This window comes from Anastrepha ludens, chromosome 5 (assembly GCF_028408465.1).
Source record: "Anastrepha ludens isolate Willacy chromosome 5, idAnaLude1.1, whole genome shotgun sequence".
NCBI classification, from domain to species: Eukaryota; Metazoa; Arthropoda; class Insecta; order Diptera; family Tephritidae; genus Anastrepha; species Anastrepha ludens.
Window position 1 is genome coordinate 30,822,500 of NC_071501.1, and position 21,853 is coordinate 30,844,352.

General features: G+C 33.1%; 1 protein-coding gene across 3 annotated transcripts in view; it reads left to right on the forward strand.

Annotated features, from left to right (window-relative positions):
* LOC128864940 (uncharacterized) overlaps positions 1-21,853 on the forward strand; it is a 271,539-nt gene that overhangs the window by 185,256 nt on the left and 64,430 nt on the right. For all 3 annotated transcript variants that reach the window (XM_054104726.1, XM_054104725.1, XM_054104727.1), the window contains one exon: positions 15,538-15,717. In XM_054104726.1, the coding sequence (XP_053960701.1) occupies positions 15,538-15,717 (180 nt within the window). The remainder of the gene's footprint in view (positions 1-15,537; positions 15,718-21,853) is intronic.

Here is a 21,853-nt window from a genome sequence, read left to right on the forward strand (position 1 = left end):
CCATAAGTCCAAATTGGTTTCAAAATTGCCTTGTACAAGAGGACTTTACAGTCAAGGCTCAATCTTGATTGCTCATTAATTAGCCAGTGAAGGTTTGAAGCTTTGATTCTCATATTAAGCCGCTTTGCCTCGATGTGGCGTCTCCATGTTAAACGCCTATCTAGGTGAACGCCAAGGTATGTGACGTGATCAGACTGTGGTATGCATACGTTGTTAAGGGTAACCGAGGGACAGTCTCCTCTTCTAAGCGAAAATGTGACATGTTTACTTTTTATTTCGTTCACTTTTATTCTCCATTTTTTCAGCCACTTTTCTAAAAGTCTGAGATATTTATTTAGCTCTCTAGATGCCAGAGACGGATCATTTTGAGAACTAAGCACAGCGGTGTCGTCAGCGAATGTAGATATAGTCAAACTATCGCACTCGGGCAGATCAGAAGTATAAATTAAATACAAAATTGGGCCTAGTACACTGCCTTGAGGGACACCAGCTTCAATTTCATATTCATGAGTCACATAATCGTTGCATTTTACTCTGAATTGTCTGTTTGTTAAGTACGATTCCAGAACTTTGTGTGTAATATGTGGCAAACAGCGTTTTATTTTATGTATGAGACCCTCATGCCAAACTTTGTCAAATGCCTGTGCCACATCTATAAAAATTGCTGAACAGTATTTTTTAAGTTCAAAACATTTTCTTATTTCCGCAGTTAACCGATTTACTTGCTCGATTGTCCCATGTTGTTCTCGGAAACCAAACTGATGTGGAGGGATTATATTACGTTCGTTTAAAAACGGCATCATTTTGTTTCTCAAAACTTTTTCAAATAATTTTGACAAACACGGCAACAAACTGATTGGTCGATAGGACGATGGCACATTTAAGTCTTTGCCCGGCTTAGGAATCATTATTATTAAAGACGTTTTCCAGCTCTTTGGAAAAATGCCTACCTCGATGATTGCATTAAATATTACAGACAGCACAATTATAGCGACTTGCGGTAGATTTTTTATCATTAATGGTGTTATTGCGTCATAACCTGGCGCCTTTTTCACCTTAAGATTCTTGTTAATAACTGCCTGAATATCTTCAGGAGCTATGTTGATTGGTTCTGAGTTTAACGATGCGTTGCCAGTACTTTCTTCTAGTATTTGTTCATTTGCAGAAGAATTTGGTTGGAAAACATTACTCAGATGATCGGCGAATATCGACGCTTTATCTTCAGCGCTACGAGCCCATGTACCGTCAGGTTTTCTTAGGGGGCTTTGTACTTCTACTGGCGTCTTAATGGTCTTAGCTGCTTTCCATATAGAAAAATTTGTGTGCTTTGTATTGGATAAGCTCTCAATATAGTTTTTGTTTTTACGATCTTCGTCCAAGTGAAGTGCACTTCGCAGTTTTCTATTTGCAGCAGACAGCCTTTGCTTAGCACCAGGGGATTTGTTTTGTTGCCATTCTCTTCTTAACCTTCTTTTTTCCAGTAGTAGTCCTTCAATTTCAGAGTTGGAGACATTTGTGGCAAATTTTGGACTTAATTGGTATTTAGAGTGCTCTAAAGCTGATGTCATCACAAACGTGAAGTCATCAAGAGATTTTTCAATTTCAGCCTCGCTATGAACTACAGGATTTGTGTTAATGTGGCTGCTAATACATTTTTTGTACTTCAACCAGTTTGTTTTATATTTAGAGTCAATTGCAGAGCTAGGTATATTAGCGTAATAGGTTAATATTACTGGTGAATGATCTGATGATAAATCATACGACGTTTCTGTAGTGACTGAGTTTCGATTTATATTTCTCGATATAGCAAAATCTATGAGGTCAGGAACTTTTTTAGGATCAGAGGGCCAATAGGTGGGATGTCCAGGAGATATGACATCCAATTCGTTTTTTCGATCAACTAAAGTCTTATATAACTGCCTTCCTTTGGGATTCACTAATCGTGAGCCCCAATACGTGTGTTTTGCATTATAGTCTCCACAAGCTAGAAAACGTTTCCCCAATCTGCTAAAATATTCCTCAAAAAAAGTTGAAAAACAAATAAAAAACATGTCAACGAATTTATTCCATAAATTCTTAGCGTCCATTTTTCGCAGACCATTTCTTTGCCTTAAGGGGTGGCCATACTCTAAAAAACAAAAAGGAAATATATAAATTTTTTTTAAGTAAAAAGAAGATAAAAAGAAATAAACCAAAAAAATAAAGAAAGTTAAAAAATAGAAATAAGTACAACAAATTTTTTTTTAATTTTTAATTAAATAAATGTTAAAAATAGTTAAAAAAATTGAAAAAAATTACAAAAAACAAAAAAATAAATAGAAACCATATAAATAAAAAAAATAAAAAACAAATAAAAAAATATCTCAATGAATTTATTCCATAAAATATTAGTAAAACTAAAAACACGAAATATGTGCCTAAAATTTTAAATAAAATTTCCCATTCGCTCTAAAGCTATCAACGATTAAAAAATTAAAAATTGAAAAATAAATAAATAAATAAATAAAAAAATAATAAAAAAATTTTAAATATATACAAAAAATTAAAACATAATTTTAAAAAATTCTAAAAATTGATAACTAATTTAAAAAATTAAAAAAAGTAAAAAACAACGTTAGAAGAAAGAAATGAAGAAAAAAGAAGTAAAAATTTGTAAATTGTAAATGTAAAGACAAAATGTTAAGAAAATGTTTTAAATAAAAAAACATGCCAACGAATTTATTCTACAAATTCTTAGTAAAGCTAAAAAACAAAACGATATATATATGACCCTCAAATTTTAATCAAAATTGTCCGTTCACTCTAAAGATATCAACGTTCAAAAAATAAAAAAATTTAAGATAAATAAAAAAATTCAAACAAAAAAAAATACAAAAAAAACTTCAAAAAAAGAAAAACTCTATAAACTTGCCAACGTATTTATTCCATGAATTCTTAGTAGAAACTAAAAAAAAACAAGAAATATGTGCCTAAAATAATAATTCCCGTCATACTCTACGAGCGAGTAAGTGAACATCTCTTATTAACTCTTTCGGCTGGAATGATTTATATTTTTTATGCCTCAGTATTTTCCTCTTCTTTACAACCCACAATGCTCTAAAATGTGCATGGGAGATAATAACAGGATTAATATTGAACATAAAATTTCTAGATTTTTTACTAATTTCTTCTAAACTGAGCCGCATTCATTAAAATATAAAAAACATGTTTTTTTGTCATTGTCACATACCATTTCTTTGCCTAGAGGGGTGGCCATACTCTAAAACACAAAAAAAAAGAAGAAACGAAAAAAATTTGAAATGAATAAATAAAAAAAAATAAAAATATATAACATTAAAAAAATATTGTAGAAAGATATAAAACTAAAAAAAAAAAAATAAAATATTTAAAATTAAAAAAATAAAAATATAGAAAATTAAATAAATAAAAATATATTCAAAATTAAAAAAACAGTGTAAAAAACCGAAAAACTTACTAACGAATTCTTAATAAAAACCAAAAAAAAAAGAAATATGTGCCTAAAATTTTTAATAATACTTCCTCATTTCGTAAACCTACGTATGCCTCAGTATTTTTTTCTTCTTCTAAAATGTGCATCAGAGATAATAACGGGATTACTATTAAACCTAAATGTTTCTAGATTTTTTTTCTAATATTCATTAGAATATAAAAACAAATAATTTTATTTTCAAAGCCGCTTTCTTTTCTTTATTTGAGATTTTATTTCTTTTTTTGAGAATTTTTTGAGTATTTTTTTTTAGTATTTTTTGAGCATTCTTTTTGAGCATTTTTTTTTAAATACTTAAAGAAAAAAGTTATGAATTATATTACCCTTTAGCTCAAAAGTTCTTAACCAATCATTCCCCAAATTTTCAGTTAATTTATTTAAACGAGGGTTGTTATTTGAGTTTTGAGATATACAAGTAAACCTAAAATAATTTATAATCAAAAATGCTTTTATTGTTTTTCAAAATATTGCTCATGAATATCAATATAGGTACTTTCACATGATTTTGAACTAATTTTTGGAACACTTTTTTTAATCGGATTGTGGTTACTCTAAAAATTTGATTGCTCCGTCAGGCGTTCGAAAACGTTAAACTCTCATTTTATTTTTCATCATGCGTGAGTAAGAAAAAAGTCAATGGAGGAATTCAGCTCCCACCAAAGTACATACCAAGCTTCTTGATGCTGTTCTACAAATGGGAGCGTCTAGAGTTTCATGCCCAGTCCGAACAGCAGATAATTTTTATCAAAAGCTTTGTTCATGGCAGAAATGCATTCGCTGGTCTTCGGCTGCCTGCCGAGTGGCGTTTGCTATGCAGCATTTTCCCCCCCTATTATTTGTTCCTTCATATCTACTGCCAGCAGTGAACGTAGCACCAACCGAATAGCAATTATGGCACAAACCCACTTGATCATGGCGCTGCTTCTCCCACTTAATCTGTTTGCCTTCAAAACTGAACTAAAATCCAGCCATCAAACTTTGCCAGTTATACCTTCTGCTCTGTATATTCATTATTTAGCTTAACCCCGTTAATGCAAGCATATTTTTCTAACACTTCCCTTCATTTTTGTTATAGTTTCTTTTGAATATAAGCCCTTCAAATTTCTTCTGTCGTCAGAGGTCTTCCATAAGCTGCGTGGGTTTCCATTTCACATTTTCCTATAATTTATGACTACAATTTGTTAACAATTAGTAATGGCTACAACAATAGGTTAGTTGTTACTTTTGTTAATGCACCTTTCTACAAATTCTCATTGCTCATTGAAATTTACTCACACACTCACACCGACTAAAAGGGAGGACGCAATGGGTTTGCCTGCGTGCTGACATTTCGACATAGATTTATGAGTAGTAATTAAAATCGTTTGATTTAATACAACACTTTTCCATTCAATAGACGTAATGATGAACGTGCACACACACATGCACACATACAAGTGCCTGCTTAAAACTAAAATTGTATGCATAATGATGCATTTGTGCTTGCTATGGCTTGTTAGCCGTCATTTGCTGGCGCTTTTAATTAAATGTTTACAAAATATTACGTTTCCACTATTCTGCCATGCCCTTCAATGTCGTAAATTTTTGTTAGCATTCACTTTAGTCTGAGTAAATGCCAACCTCTACGATTCATTTACCAATAACTACTCATCAAGGCTGACTACTCAACGCACTAGAAATCGTGCAGTCTATTGAAGACTAAATCATCTGAAATGCCTGTTAAATCACTGTTATAAATAGGCTATTACAAATACACTGCAAATACAGCAGTTATGCAAGAAATTAAGAGCGATGTGTAAAATACTAAAGACTTAAAATTGTATGCTTAATAAAAACGAATGAAAGCTAAAAAAAATTGTGTGTTATTTGTTCTGCAGGTCCTTTTTAAGTTTTATATTTTGTTACTTCTCGCGCTGAGAAAGCTTACGGGCATTCTAACTGGGCATCTGCGTATGATCAGGATTTGGTCTACGGGCTCTTGTCGTTTCTGCAACTAATCTCAGGAAACTTCAATGCACTTTCTCTTGGAATGCAGCGTTATAGCGCGGAGTAGGTTGAGACATCTTGGCCAACTGAAGCCAAAAGAAAGGCGCATACGCTACATCCAACCCATCTCCTTCCTGAGTTTAATAAAGAAACTGGGTCTGAATGAAGTACTGTGATGAGTAGAGGGCACAAAAGGCCATGAGATTGAAGTGCAAACCTCATAAAGAATCTAATCCAATCGAATCTCTCGCGCGAGTCCAGATTCTTCACTTTAAATACAGCTCCAAATCATCATTGAAGGTGAATGCTTGACTCTTGTTGGAACACAAACAGTAATAAATCGTTAAGCAGTTCTTCTTCGCATGTAATTTTTGCTATAATTGAGCTCAGAGAGAGCTTTAAGTCGTTAGTGTGTTTGTTACAAGGCCCATCTAAAATATTTTTCAAATATCTTACCTTCTTCCATTAGATTAAGTGCCAGTTTTTATGTAGTTGAGCCCGAAAATGTTACAGGCATGGAAGGACCTGTGAATGAGCTGCCGTGTAGATATACCAGGTATATTGTATAGGTTCTTGGTTACCGGCATATTTCCGGATAATTTTGCAAAGAGAGGAGATTGAATTACAATACTATTAATGAATTCTGCTAAAATTATTTGCATTCCACATTGTTTTGGCAAATACCTACTCAGGCTGACGAAAGGTCGATAAAAACAGGTCTCAGCCGTTAACTCAGTGCGATCGCATTTTCTTTCGCTTAATGGTTAGAGTAATAACTGAACACTTAACAATTAGGATAAACGAAAGAAATATCTTAGTACCTTAAGATCTCTTATTTTATTCGCCTTAAGTACCTCCTTCTTCTTGATTGGAGTGATAACCGCTTAAGCGATTTTGATCAAGTTTAATAAAGCGCACCAGTCGTGTCTTTCTCGTGCTAACTGATAGCAGTTGGGCAAACCAAAAGCAGCCAAGTCCTTATTTCCAATGTAGAAGATGAAGGCCCGCATGGGAGAAGAAAAAGTGGATTTTCGAGTCAACGACTGATTCAAATTGGATGGTCCAGGGTAAAAAGATAATTAACTATTTATAAAACCTGCATAGTTGGACACTGGCTACAGCCAAAGAGAATGGGTTGCCCATCAAAGAACACTTACTACAGCCGCCGAAACGAAGAAAAAGTGGCAAGTGTAGGACAATACCTCTGTCACTCTCTACACAGGCTAAGAGAGCACATCCCGAACCACGTAATAACTTCTTTGAATGCCTGGCGGGTCTAGATTCGGCGGGCATTCGCAACATTTGCCGTTTCAGGGATCGCGCGGTTACATCCTAAACAAAGAGCGAAGTTGGAACTCCCTCTGACGTGGTTTCACAACGCGATAGTCAGCCCATGTGTGTCATATTCGGCCATCCTATCTTAACTAAACTGAAATATTGAAAATTTCATAGTAAGAGGAATCCAAAATGTTCGCTTTGAAGGGAGCAGAGAAGATATAATTGATATATTATATTAAGTGTTTGAAGTCAGAGATACGCCTGGCTGTAAATGAATTGTTCAATGGAATTGTCTCATCGGACGGCGAAAGAAAGGTTATCCTACATAAAGAGTTTGGCTGAAAGTATTTGAAACTATTTTCGTAGTCTCAATTTTATCAAACTTACAGCCTTTTTCTTGAAGTATTTATAACCTGCCGGATTTTCATCACACACACGCTGAGTTATGTGTGGCTGTCGGTATTTCTTGTCGACCAGAGTTTTAGCAGCTCCAGATCTGTTAATTTTTATTTGTACCAATGAATTATTACCATATACTTGTATCAAGTCCTACCTCAAAGATCGACACTTCTTTGCTAAACTAGGTGAAGAACTGTCTGAACTATATGAAAGTTTAGCTGGTGTACCTCAAGTCGATATACTCGTAATGGGCCCAATACTTTACTTGCTTTGGACAAAAGATCTACCAATCACAGAGGGAACTACAGTCGGAACTACTGCAAATAATGCCTGCCCTACTCGCTAAAGACTCGCACCCCGAAGTGCCTTCCCTCAAAAGAAATTAATATACTTTACCTGAAAGACTGGAAAATAAAAGCTAACGAGACAAAATACGCGGTCAAGTTACCTTGACAGTCAAACAATATACTTGCCCACCCATTAAACTCAATAATGTAGTCATTCCCCAGACTAATATTACAAAATATCTTGGCATGTAAGATAAAATATCAAGCATGCAGAAATAACTCTCAATTCCATTTCCTTTAACAGACTGAAGAGAAAGTCAACAATGGGCTTATTATGCTAATGAGTAAACATTTTTGGAATGGTTGCACCACTGGGATTTAGGTTAAAGCATTGCCTCAGCTTAATCATCTAGCTGCCAAGCCTGGACATTTACAGAGAAAATGCTCAACAGGCTCTCTGAAAGGTCCCCACAGCGTCTGCAATGGGTGTTAAATGGTAAACCTAGCTTTTCCGCGTGTGTGCGGATCGTCCAATGACCGGTAAACACAGCTACGAGCTTGGAAATTTATTGGCGTGGAGTCGCCAAGACTTTCTGTGTCCTCCGTATATTCTACTAAGGTCAAAGGGTTCTCGAAGTAGCACATGAAGAAATGGAACTCTATCTTTTCTGTCTTTCCTGAGAAATAATTTGTGCAGTTTCCCTTTAACAACAGTCAAGGGTAAGCCGATGACCGGGTAAGAGGTCCCTGAGGCTATGTGCCTATGTCATGGAACCCAGATCAGAGAAATGTTACCTACACACCCAAGAAATTTGATCTCTTGCTTACAGGAGTTGGTCAGTTTGGATCTGCACCATGGCGTCGTCAGAGCCTTGATCGCGAAGACAGTAGAAAATTTTAATATCACCCCTTTCCCTAAGCATTTTGCATGCCTATAGGATTGCAAAGACATCTGTCTAAAAAATACTAGCAGTATTGAGTAGTTTAAAGGATATAGATGCATTGGCTGATTTAGAGAAAACCCCTGCTCCGACTCCCGATTCCATCTGTGAACCGTCAGCGTCTTGCAGTTTAATATTGCAACCTTCTCTGCAGACATTCGGACTGGGCATTGGAGTTCATCAAATGAGGTTTCTTATTTCATTTGATTTCATTGCTTTATGTGGCGGGTTCCAAACACAGCTCAGAACTCAGTTCGGCCTGTTTTTTTAGAAGAACGCATTTATGGTAAAGCAAGCCGGTTTTTATAGGGCGGAAGCCTCTTTCAACCACATCTACTGATCAACAGACTCTGTGAATTGTGATTAGGCAAGCTGCTAAAACCAATACAACAACATCGTGGTGGGGCTCTAAGCCAACTACGTCAAAGTGGCAATACTAAAATTCACCTGCTCACATTAGCTCGCGTTCAAAAGCGCGTTAGGTGTTTACCCTGAGCATATTTCACTGAAATCAGTAGGGAATTGTGAGCTGCATGAATGCATGCGTGTATCATTACGTGTAATTATCTGATTTTTTGGTAATTATATGAAATTCTGTATCAACGCCAACGTAATTCAATGTTATTAATGGCAAAACTACAAACTTATAAAAACAAAGTCAACAACAAAAACCCAATGACAAGAGTTTCTCTAAAGCTTTAATAAGCGCGCACTGTGCGCGCGATTAGTAATTTTAGTCCTCAGTGTGCTTTACACAAGCTCACATACATATTTACATAGATATTTGATCAAAAATTAATATAGACATATTTTGACCGCGTAGATACGCATGAGATTGCATTTCAACGCATTGGAATTGTTCAGAATTTTCATGTATTCATTCAACTTGAGTGAAATTTTCCCTTGCGCCTAACTAACAAATTTATTATTAACAACTACACTTAAATACACACATACATGTACACATCCACATCCACATACATAAAATATAAATACTAAGCAAGCGGTGTATTCCGTGTTATTACGTTAGCCCCCTGGTACAGGATATTGTAAATGGCACTCATTAGGTGAGCATGCATACATACATACATATATACCTATGTGTGCATCAGGATAATTACGCGGCTCTCTAAATTATATTCATTGTTGTAGCACTAATATTGTTTTTGTTTTTACTGTTGGCTGTCCTTTTGAAACGTGAATTTATTTTCGGAATTTTCCATAATTTCACGTCGAAAATGTTTAATATGGCTCGTGTATTAGGTCATAATGTCATTAAGCCACCGCATTGCCTATGTATTATAATATATTTATTATTTTTGTTTTTAATTAACACACAGGTGACTAAAATAGAGACGAAACTATAGTAGTTTAATTGCTTGTATGCAAAATTATGTGCAGTTATTATAACGTATTGGTGCTTTATAAATGAAATGAGTAATGAATTTCCCGCAAAGGGGCAAGAGTAATCGTAATATGAGGCAGCTGAAAAGCATGTTGGTGATCTGATGATTATTTGGGAATTATAAATAGGCAATGGTGTTGCATTAGAAATGGTAGCGAATATACTATTTTTTGACATGTATGTATTATTTTTGGATTTTCTGAATATGCAATAAAAAAAGTTAAAAAAAGCTTGCATAGCTAATTTTCTTACAATATGGTAAAGCAACTATGGCTTAATTTTATTCAAAAAAAAGCTTAATTTTTAGCTAGAAAAAGAAACCGAATTTTGTTTCCAAATAACTTTTAGTCGTCTCTTTTTACAAATTTTAGGTACTTGTTTGCAAAATTAATTTCTGGTGCAAACAGAGTTTTTGTAGCATAAAACTTTTAATTCTTTTTGCATTATGACACAAAAAACAAAAAAAAAACAATCCGTAAAATTTCCCTTTGGGAAATTCCAAACTTAAGTACAAATATGCTGAAATTTCTTTCAAAAAACCGTATCTTAGTAAAAACTTCGATTTTTTCTAGTTTTATAACCAATTAAAAATTTCCCATTTTAGGGAAATTTTTTTAAACCATTTTAACTCGTTTTTCTTACAAAAATATGCGTACATTTAATTATAATAAATGCCTAAATTTCATTGTACACTTTCAGTTGCCTATTTTTCCAAATTTTGCATTTTTGAAAAATTGATTTCTGGTGCAAACGCAGTTTTTCTGGCATAAAATTTTGAATGGTTTTTGCATTAATATTTTGACACAAAAAAAAACAATCCGTAAAATTTCCCTTTGGGAAATTCCAAACTTTAGTACAAATATGTAGAACTTTCTTTCAAACAACGATATCTTAGCAAAAACTACGATTTTTTGTAGTTTTATAACCAATTAAAAATTTCCCATTTTAGGGAAATTTTTTTAAACCATTTTAACTCGTTTTTCTTACAAAAATATGTTTGTTGTTTTGCTTACGAAAATATGCCTCATTTTATAATAAAAAATGCCCGAATTTTATTGTATACTTTCAGTGGCCTATAGTTTCCAAAGTTTGCATTTTTAAAAACTAGTTTCTGGTGCAAATAAAGTTTTCGTAGCATAAAATTCGAAATTCTTTTTGCATTCCTTTGTTCATGTGAAATTTCCCTTTAGGAAATTACAAATTTCAGTATAAATTTCCAGTACTTCCTCAGTAAAAACCTCGGTTTTTCTGTAGTTTAATGACCAATTAAAAACATCCCTAAAAGCGAAAATTTGGTTTACGCATTTTAACCATTTTCCTTTAAAAAATATATTTAAATTCTATTATAATAAATGCCTAAATTTAGTGATAATAAATGCGCAAATGTTATTACATAATTTTTTTCAAATTTTACATGTTGCAAAATTAATTTCTAGTGCAAACGAAGCATAGCATAAAATTGTAAATAATTAGTCGCATTCATGTTTTAGTACAAAAAAAAAAAATTCCCGTAAAATTTCCCTTTGGGAAATTGCGAACTTCAGTACAAATGTGCAGGACTTCCTTTCAAACAACTATATCTCAGTGAAAACTTCGACCAATTAAAAATTCCCCTAAAATGGGAAATATTTCCCTAAAGTGAGACATTTTTGTTTTAAACCTTTTTGTCACGCCTTGTAAAAAATAGGAAATTTGGGAAGCATTTTTGAACCATATTCGCATGTGAATTTCTTCGCAAGTTGATAGTTTTTCCTTTATTTTATTTCCCTAAAGTGCGAAATTTTTTGTTTCAAACTTTCGTGGCATGCCTTATAAAAAATAGGTACTTCAGTAATCAGTTTAGAACCAATTTCGTATCAAAAGTGTGAACTGCTTCGCAAATTTACAGCTTTTCCTTTATTGTATAGCAAACAAAAAATTTCCTTAAAGTAGGAAATTTTTGTTTTAAACTTTCTTGGCATTTCTGAACCATGCCCATAAAAAAATTGTGAACTTTTTCGCAAATTTACAAATTTTTCTTTATTTTACTGTAAACAAAAAATTTCCCTAAAGCAGGAAATTTTGATTTTAAATTTTTTTGGCATGCCTTAAAGGAAATAGGAACTTTAGGAAACATTGTAGCTGTATTACATATAAAATATAGATATTTATTCTTCACTTCTCATCATCATTTCACGAGTTTCAAATAATAAACTAAATTAAACAAAATTCATAAATACTTATACATACCACACGTACGCGTGCATATATTTCTGCACATTCATTCTACAAATATTGCTGCAATTATTGTCAAAAAATCAGCTGCAAATGTGTGGAATAAATAAATTATAATCAGCAATCCCTTCACGGACGATTGTGTAAATTTCGCACATGCATGCATGATTTGTATAAGCGTACACATGCATACTTGGCGATTGCTCTGAATATACATATATATATATATGAATAAATTCATGCATATACACATTGGGTATTCATGCCAAACGAACGGAAGTCAGAATTATTTATGTGATTTTAAAGTGGAAATTACTTATGAAAATTGCAAGCATACCACACTTGACCGCATGAATTAAAAAAATAAAATAATAATAATAATAATACCAACAACAAAATTTAACGTAGTGAGGATTTAAGTGTTGTGAAGCATTAAATGCTTTATGATACATTTATATTGTGGTAAGTGTGCACAAATATTTTCCGTGTACGTGTGTGTGTGTGTGTTTGATACATATCTAAAGCTTCCTGCTACAACCCATCAAGGTTGGCGGGTATGAAAACTGCAGCTTGTGTGCTATATATTATGTATTTTAATTAAACTGCAAGTCAGAAAGTGAAAGCTTATATTTATTTAACTCAAGTCAAGAGCTAAGCGTAAAGAAATTTAATTATTATTTAAAAAAAGCAAAACATAATTTCTCAATGCAAATGCAATGCTTGATGTAATAAATGCAGTAACTGTGCTTTAATACTTTATTTTCTACATAATCAATACGTCATAAAAATTTGTTTTCTATAAACATATGCAAAAATACAATAAATTAGATTGCAATATCCTAAAAATCCCATGTTCAAACATTTCTGTATTGTTAAAAAAATTTCCCTTCAGAGGGAAATTTGCAGATCATTATGTTTGTCAGGTTTATATGCACTGGTTTGTCTATTACATGCATATTTATTAAAATAAAAGCTTAACAAAAAAATCCCAAAAGGGAAATTTTCATTTCGAATATAAAAATAGTATATTCATCGAAAATTTGATAATTTTGCTGCAAAATCGCTAAAATACGCATGTATGTATAAGTACATGCTGAATGTCCATGTGTATACCTCAATATGAATGTCTGTATGTATGAGTTTACATATCTCGTAATACGCATTCGACTTTGGGCTTACAGCATGTCTACAGTTGCCTGGCGTTGTTGTTGTCGCCTTGTAGTTATTATTGTTTGTTGTCATTGCTGCCGTTTGCTCGCGCTCTGTCATTTTCATGTTAGCATGCGATTTTATTGCATGTCAACATGCAGAATGGCAGCATTATTTTTCCTGCTCCCTTTAAAGCATTTTGTGTTTTTTTTTGCAAGTTTTCTTTTGTTTTTGGAGCCTCAACGAGCATTACTAAAGTAATGCCAGTTAAATGTTGTTGCTACTTCGGTAATTGTTATGGTTGTTGTTGTTGTGGTGGCGCTTTGGCTGCCACTGTCATGTCTGTCCTACCACATATTCGATGTCATTGCTTTTGGCGCGCTGCAGCGTAACAAATGAGCGGATTTTGTTGTTCTTGTCGGCACTGTCGTCGTCGTCGTCGTCGTCAACGTTGACATAGTTGTTGCTGTGGTTGTGCTTATACATATTATTTTACTGTTATTGTCTTTTAACTGCTAACGCTGCTGGTGGCATTTCACTGTTTGTTGTTATTACCGCTGCTTCTTCATACTTTAACGCCATTTAACCCCTTGCAACATGCGTGCCGCTATATTTTTCGGTCGTACAACAAAAGACTGTCAACCACCAAAAAAATAAACAGTCAGCGTAAAGCGTGCGTCCTTTCTTTGTGGGTGTTTCATCATGGCAAACCACATTGCCTTATTGTGGCATGTGTACTTTCTGCCAGCATACACAAAGGAAATGAAGAAAATGGAAATTCACGTTGGATCATTTCAAAAACGTAATATAAATTAAATATAAACCTAAATTTACAATATACGTTTGGTTAAAAATGTATACTATTCTGAAATTTTAACAATTTAAGGTATATTTAAGATGTATGAAATTTAAGAAAAATAAATTTTTATGATGCATTTGAATCTACTCATAATATAATGGAAAAATATAAATTACCTCTTTTGAAAATTTTAGTTTTTAAAAATCATATTCCATCATTTCAAAGACATAACATAATAAATAGATATTTATTTGCACAAATTTCGGTTTGTTGGCTAGCTAATGGGATATTTGGAATACCGGAAATTTTCAAAAATTAGCTTTACAGAAATATTTCTTGGCATGCTTGTTTAACATTTTTTTTTATAAAATTATTGGTAATATAAAAATTTCCTTCTTTTGGAAAATTTCCCTCTTTTGGGAAATTTTTTCTATTGCTCTTTTTGTAACTTTAGTAAAAGCAAAATAAGGAAAAAGTATTATTATAGTATGGTAGAAAAATTCTCATAACAGGGAAATTTTTGTTCAAGCTTTAAAATAATAATAAAAAAAGTGCAAAAACTTTCGACATTAAATTTAAAATTTTTGGTTAATTTTAACGAGGAAATTTCGCTTTACATTATTATTATATTATGGGACATTTTTATTAACGCACTTTTTGTAATTTTGTTAAAAAACGAAATGCATACCAATTATTTTGAAACTATAATTGAAAAATTCCCATAATAGGGAAATTTTTGCTCAAGCTTTAATTTCGCTAATAAAAAAGTGCGAAACCCTCCGACATTATATTTGAAATTTTTGGTTAATTTTCACTGGGAAGTTTGCTTTAAATTATTTATTATGTGTAACGGAATCCTGCTTTTAATAAATATTAGGTATTGAACTTGATGAATAATTTAATATGAACCACAAATACTTTTGTATTTTTCAACTTAAATTATTTTCATTTTGCCTTTGCCCATGCTTTATAGAGATTTTAAAATTATTTTCCTCCTCAACCAAACCACATAAATTCATGGGTTTTGTACCGCAACGCAACCATAGCAGTGTTCCAAAGAAATACACTCACTAAACTATCAATTTTAAATACGCAGAAATTTTAGTAATTTAATATGGTTTATGAAATATCATCCCCAGCTGCAAATACAAAGGCACAAACGCCAATACCTCCAGTACGTGTACCCTCATACTAAGTAAGAAAACATTATCCACCCCCAAAATATTACAATAACTCGTCAGTCGTTTGTCTTCGTCAGCGAGGCGTCTGATGAGTGTATGCATGTAGATATATGCATGTGTACGTGAAACACATGTCCCAATGTCTACTATTACTCACTGGGTTCACATCTCAAAATGCACCCAAAAACAGCAACATAAAGTACGACCAAATTGTGGTTATTCGACGATTGCTGTTGGGTGGCTCACATGTGCGCCTTATTTTATTCCACAATACATTTTGTATTTAGTAATTTCCGCCTTTAAAGCTGAAAAGACCCATTTACTCTGTTTAAATTTAAATTTATGTTTACGCTTGTGTTTAAAATATATATTTCCTTAATTTTTTTGCAGAGGGTATCGTATCGTATAGCATACCGAAAGGCGTGCAACGTGGCATGGAAGTGGATTTGTCAGACAAGACTTACGATGGCTATGAGCAAGGTGATCGGTATGTTGAAGGATTGGGCCAGCTCGTGGATGGTCAAAAGGGCAAGGATAATTTTCGCACTGATATACATGGCTATGGCAAAGGTGAGTTTGAAGTGTGTGCATGTAATAAATACTAGGGATTTTTTATGTTTTTGCATAATGTGGACTCTGCTGACTTGACTTTTTAGTGTTGCGGTTAAGAAGTTTTTCTTTGGCTGGAGATAAACGCGTATACACGTCTTATTAACTTTGGTTTTCGTATTCCGTTTAATTGATTTAGTTTTAAGCTGTGCCTAGGGAATTAACAAACCTTTCGCGGCATATTGCCCCAGTTTTTCTTTTAAACTAGTCCCATTTGTTCTCTAGAATTTTCTATGAGCTTTTGTTTGCTGTCTATTCAACAACGTCACAAATTTGTTCGCTTTAATAAATGCTAAAAAATATCTGCCTTTGGGGGAATTTTATCTCTAAAAAGCATTTCTGAAATGCCCTCTCTACAGTAAAGTGCACCAAACTTTCTTTTTTGATATTTTGCTTTTAAATTTAGTCATGAGCTATATTTTTAATGAAATTCGTTGTTTTCGTACAATTTTTTTTTAATTGAAATTATCCTATCCTTCGAGTTTTCAATTAGTGTAGGTTTACGTTGTTCCATTTGTGACATAATATGAAGACGCAAACAACAAATAGAAGGAGGAGCTCGGCCAAACTCCTAATAAAGGGTGTTAACGCCAATTATGTATTTATATATGTATATAGGTTCACGTGCATTGTATCATATTTGTGCAACTTAATAAAATTTATATGAGCCCGAATTATTTTAAAGAATTTCGTTACTTAAAAAAATTTCCCTTTGTCATTTCCAAGTATTTTCATGTTTACAATAATAATAATTGTTGATATAAGCTATATTTTTATTAGCTTTCACTAATTTGAAAATTTCCCTTTAAGGGAAATTTAATTTTTTACTTCTGCGCTTTGTGTTTTCTTAGCAACAATAAGGTTATACTAAATTTTCATAGATTTCGAGCGTTTAGAAAATTTCCCTTTGAGGGAAATTTTATTTTTTATTGCTCTTAAATTAAATTTTCCATTTAGTGATTTATAGCGTAATAAATTAATATAAATTGCACTAGATCATATTTGCTGCAATAATATACCAATATTTACTCATATACGGCGGAGCATGTATATTAAACTTTAATCCAAGTAATCGCTTTTTACGCTGCAGCATAGAAATTTCCTTCAATACATATTCAACTTTAATCCAAGAACTCGCTTTTTACGCCGAATCATAGAAATTTCCTTAAATATATTATATATTCAACTTTAATCCAAGAACTCGCTTTTTACGCCGAATCATAGAAATTTCCTTCAATATATATTCAACTTTAATCCAAAAACTCGCTTTTTACTCTGAAATAAACGAATTTTCTTAGTTCATCTATGAGTTTACTGCATCTCGCCAACCTTCACTCAAAATTGAAATTAACTTAATTCAAGTGCATAAAAGCTGAAATACTTGAATAAATCAAATTGAACAAAGTTTGATGAAAACTGCTTACCTTAACCCAAATGTAATAAAAGCAACACCAGCAAACCAAGTCGCACAAATACCAAATATGTATAGTAAGTAACTACCAGTCTCGTATTATAAATGGGTGAAATGCGAAGAGAAACTGCTGATGCATGGCATTTCTTAGAAGCTTTGAAAACTCTACCGTCATATCGCCCACATTTCACTTTTCCTTACAGTTCATGAATTCATCTGTATGTATGAGGGTTTGTGTGAATGTATGAATGAATTTTGTGCAAGAAACTCTGAAGGTTGAAGAAAATTGAAAGGATATTCGTCATAGCCAAAAGCAGTTGAATGCAAATTGCTGAGGGCAGACGACGAGGAGCAGCGGCGAAGGGTGACATGAAACTTATGCACACACACTCATACACACAAACACATTTACTTCATTAAAACTGATTAGTATCAAATAATTACAAAAGTTTACCATAAGTTTAATGGAACTTTTTCGTGTCCATTTGCAATTCTTCCTTCCCTTGTCAAACTTTTGTTTGTTGTAGTACCCGTACAGTAAATGGCATGCAAGAGCAAAATTGCTAATGATAATATACTCGTACACAGCGCACTCTTGCAATTTTATAGTATAATAGAAAGTAGAAAAAAAATCCGGAAATGATGAATGTATTGCGGCAGTTAACCCGCCACTGACTGCCATTTGTTTTGTTTACAATATTTAGAATGCATTAAATCGAAACGTATGAACCACCAGTAGTGAACGCACCGAATTGTGCTAACTTAAGCTGCTGCTGTTCCACGATAAACTTTTGTTCGCAAAAATTTGTCCTTTGCTAATTCACAGCCTGAGCGAGCGGAGTGCAAGAGAGTGCATTGGAGGATAAATTAAAAACTTTCACCAAACAAATACATACAATAAATAATTTCCTCATCAATGAACAAAATAAAATTTTTTAGCAGTTGTAAACATAATAAATACGAGCCAAGCCAAATTTATACAAATATTTTGTTTGTATGTATTTTCGTCGTACTACGTATTATACGATAGGATAATTTGCAAGGAGTCCAACAGGGAAAAAGCAATAAAAAAGTAAATACCGACGATGCTATAGCAAATGTAAATACTAGCGCATACATATTTGATAATTTATGGCAACACTGGCATTCAATTGCAGTCGCACAACAGAAGAAAAACAACAAACCATGCCGCTATCAAACAAAAAAAAAAAAAATAACGCCAGTAAAACGTAAAATAAACTACCCCACCACTTTCTCCGCCACCACCGTCGCATTTCATTGGCTTTGGCACGGTGCGCGCCAAAAGTTTGACTCTTCCGCCAATGCGTGTATCCGGTCCCCAAACCGCGTAGCAGCGCTTCACTCTTCGGAAGGAAGGCTGTTTGCTTTCCGTTTGCCTTCAGACAATCTCTCCCAATCAGTACCGTCGCCAAAGCCGCATAAAAAGCAGACATTTTTGCTCGTTTAATACTAGTACTCGAAGTATTTGGAAATACTCTTCATTTAACTATATTTACATACATGCAAACATTCAAGTGCATACAAATAAATAAATTTCGTTGGCCAGTCGCCAATAATCGAAATTATTGAAAACTTTACATTTTAAGTAGAAAAGTTTCTCATTACTAGTAGATCCTTGGAGGTGGGTGACCATTTTGCCTTTATAGCTTGTACATATTTGTAAGTATTTATAGAATGCGTCGTGGCCGTGGTCGTTGGCTCCAACAACTCCAGTGTGCTTATTGCCAATAATAATGGCTGGATGTTAGACAACGACTGTTAGTTTACCGTGTAGACGTACGCGCAGACAGAAAATAATACTATTTAACTTACAGTAATACCCAAGTATGTACAAATTGAGATGACGGCTGGTAGACCAAAATACAGACTGTCAAGGGAATTCATAAACTCTGCACATTTCATTGTCACGGCTAGCATTGGTAAGAATAGTGAGCACAGACAGTAATCACAAGGGTGGTGTACACAGTAAGGCATTAGCCAAAAAGAAAATTCTTACTTTCTTTAATAAATTGAATATAAAAAGCGCTGTTCAGTGGTTGGAGTTAGCCGATTTTCTCATAATAGTTGCTTTAAACAACTATCTGTTGAGACAAGAGAAATGAGTTTGTCAGAAATTTGCCTGGACTCCTTATATCAAACATAGCCTGTATACCGTCAAAGAACCTGTGCTAGAAGATTCTAACAACTAACTTTTTAATGTTCTCCGCATAACACGCGCACAACTCTGCTCTTCTTTTGCAATGTGGCAAAATTTTTGCTACCTTTACTTAGTTGCCTCTCTCTCCCCATTTCAAAACTAGCCTAAGTAAGCGCTGGTGAGCCTTGAATTTTAATATTTCCCTTGAAAAAAAAATGCTTGCCTTTAATTAGAAATCGTTTTAAAAGACTTTAACGTGAATTGCCTGGAATTGAAACATACAGGGTGGGCCATATAGCGTTTGCTTTTTGAACCACCTATTTTTTGAGAATGGTAACACAAATGGCATGTCAAATGTGTTCATAATTTATTTAATGGTTTGACATTTACGAAATGGGACGCTATACGCTTGATCAAAATTGGGAAATATTAAAAGCCTATTTCCAAAGTGGGGAGTCTTCTTCTTCTTCCGCGGTTACAGTATATGGCGAGCGTTACCGTGACATGCTCAACGAGTTGTTTCCAAAAATTGAAACGAATGACATGGACGACATTTGGTTTCAACAGGACGGTGCAACTTGTCACACTCCCAACGGTACACTCGAACTTTTGGCTACCGTTTTTGAAAACCGAATAATCAGCCGAAATTTCGATATCAATTAGCCGCCTCGGAGCTCTGATTTAATCCCGTTGGACTATTTTTTGTGGGGAACCGTTAAAGACAAATGCTATGCGAACCATCCAGAGACGATTGATGCTTTAAAACACGAAATCGAAGTTGCCATTCATGAAATTGGAGCCCAATCAATCGAAAATGTGCTTAAAAATTGGGTTGATCGAATGGACTACTGTAAAGCCAGTCGTGGCAGTCATTTGAACGATATTATTTTTCATTCATAAATGACAATGCTCAATCTTCAAAATAAAAAAAAACATTTGTAAAAATATTGATTAGTTGTTTTTTATAGCCGATTCAAACAGCAAATTTTACATGGCCCACCCTATACTTTTTTATTTGTTTCGAAGCTTGGGTTTAGTGGCAACATTTTACCTCCTCTCCTTTGCGCTGGAGTGCATGGAATTTTAACAAAAATCTTCATTCTTAAAACACACTTTCAGCTTAAAAAACACTTTCTTTTTACTAAAAATCTCTTTAAGAGACTTTGACGTGAATTGCCTTTTCTATTTGGAAAATTTACTATTTCTAGTTTATCCTATTGCATAGAATCATAACTAGAAATCAAATGTATGCTTATGAGCTATATTCAATTTAAAAAATGTCCACTTTGGTAAGTTCTGAAAGCTTTTGGCTCTTCCTCTGACGCATATAGATAAGTTTTCAATTGAAAATTCTTAATTTTTAACATTCGCTTTTAGGAAAAATATGTTCATTGTCATTAATGCATTCGTTTAAGTAGGGTTTGATGTACGAGTATAAGTAAGGCTCTCTTTAATTTAAACTTTCAAGTCCGTTTAAAAAATTATCTTTTGCGCTATGCGGACATTCGCTTAAAATATCAAAATAAGTGTTCGTTTGGTGTTATATATTACTTCAAGTAACATACCTTTAGTTCTTACCAAAAATTTCTTGTCTTTTAAAAATTTCCCTTCTTGGGAAATTTTCGTAAACTTAATTTTTTTGCTGTAAAAATTAGTGCAAAAGCAATTTTTATGAACTCTTTAATATATTCGTAATTATATAAAGCACAATGGCCCTCACCAGAGGTTGCAGAATAATTTCCGTAAAATATTTAAGGTACTTTGCTCACGATTTAGTTGAAAATATTTTGTGCTTTCAGTATTGAACAAATTACTATTTCTAGTTCTTACTGAAATATCTAGTTCTTTAAAAATTTCACTTCTTGGGAAATTTTAAGGTACTTTGCTCACGATTTCATTGAAAATAATTTGTTTCACAGTTATATAAGGCTGGCAGTAAAAAAAATTGTAAATTTTACTAAATTAGTTTGGTTCTTGGTGAATTTTCTACTTGTTTAAAAATTTCCCTTTGTGGGAAATTTTCAGGGAACTTTTTTTTTTGCCTTAAAAATTATTGCACAAGCAAATTTAAATAATTTTTTGATTATATAAAATGTCTAACATATGTATTTAAAATATAAGGTCTAAGGGCTTAAAAATGTTTTTACCATGTACAATTAATAAAACTGAATTCTTTAATAGTATCAAATTAGTTTGCTGTAGGAATTAGTACAGAAGGAAATTGAATGAGTTATGTAAAATACAAGTCTGTATGTACACATACATACACATGCAGTTAAAATGCGCCCATAACATATTTAAAGTCACTCTTTTTATTCAAAATATTTTTTGCTTTCAGTATTGAAAAAATTACTATTTCTATTTCTTACTGGAATATCAAGTTCTTTAAAAATTTCACTTCTTGGGAATTTGAAATCTAATGAATTTGCTTGAAATGCAGTAAATTTTCTAAAATACAAATATCTACAAGTGTGTATAAAATATTTCTTTGAAATCTAATGAATTTTCTTGAAATGAAGTAAATTTCC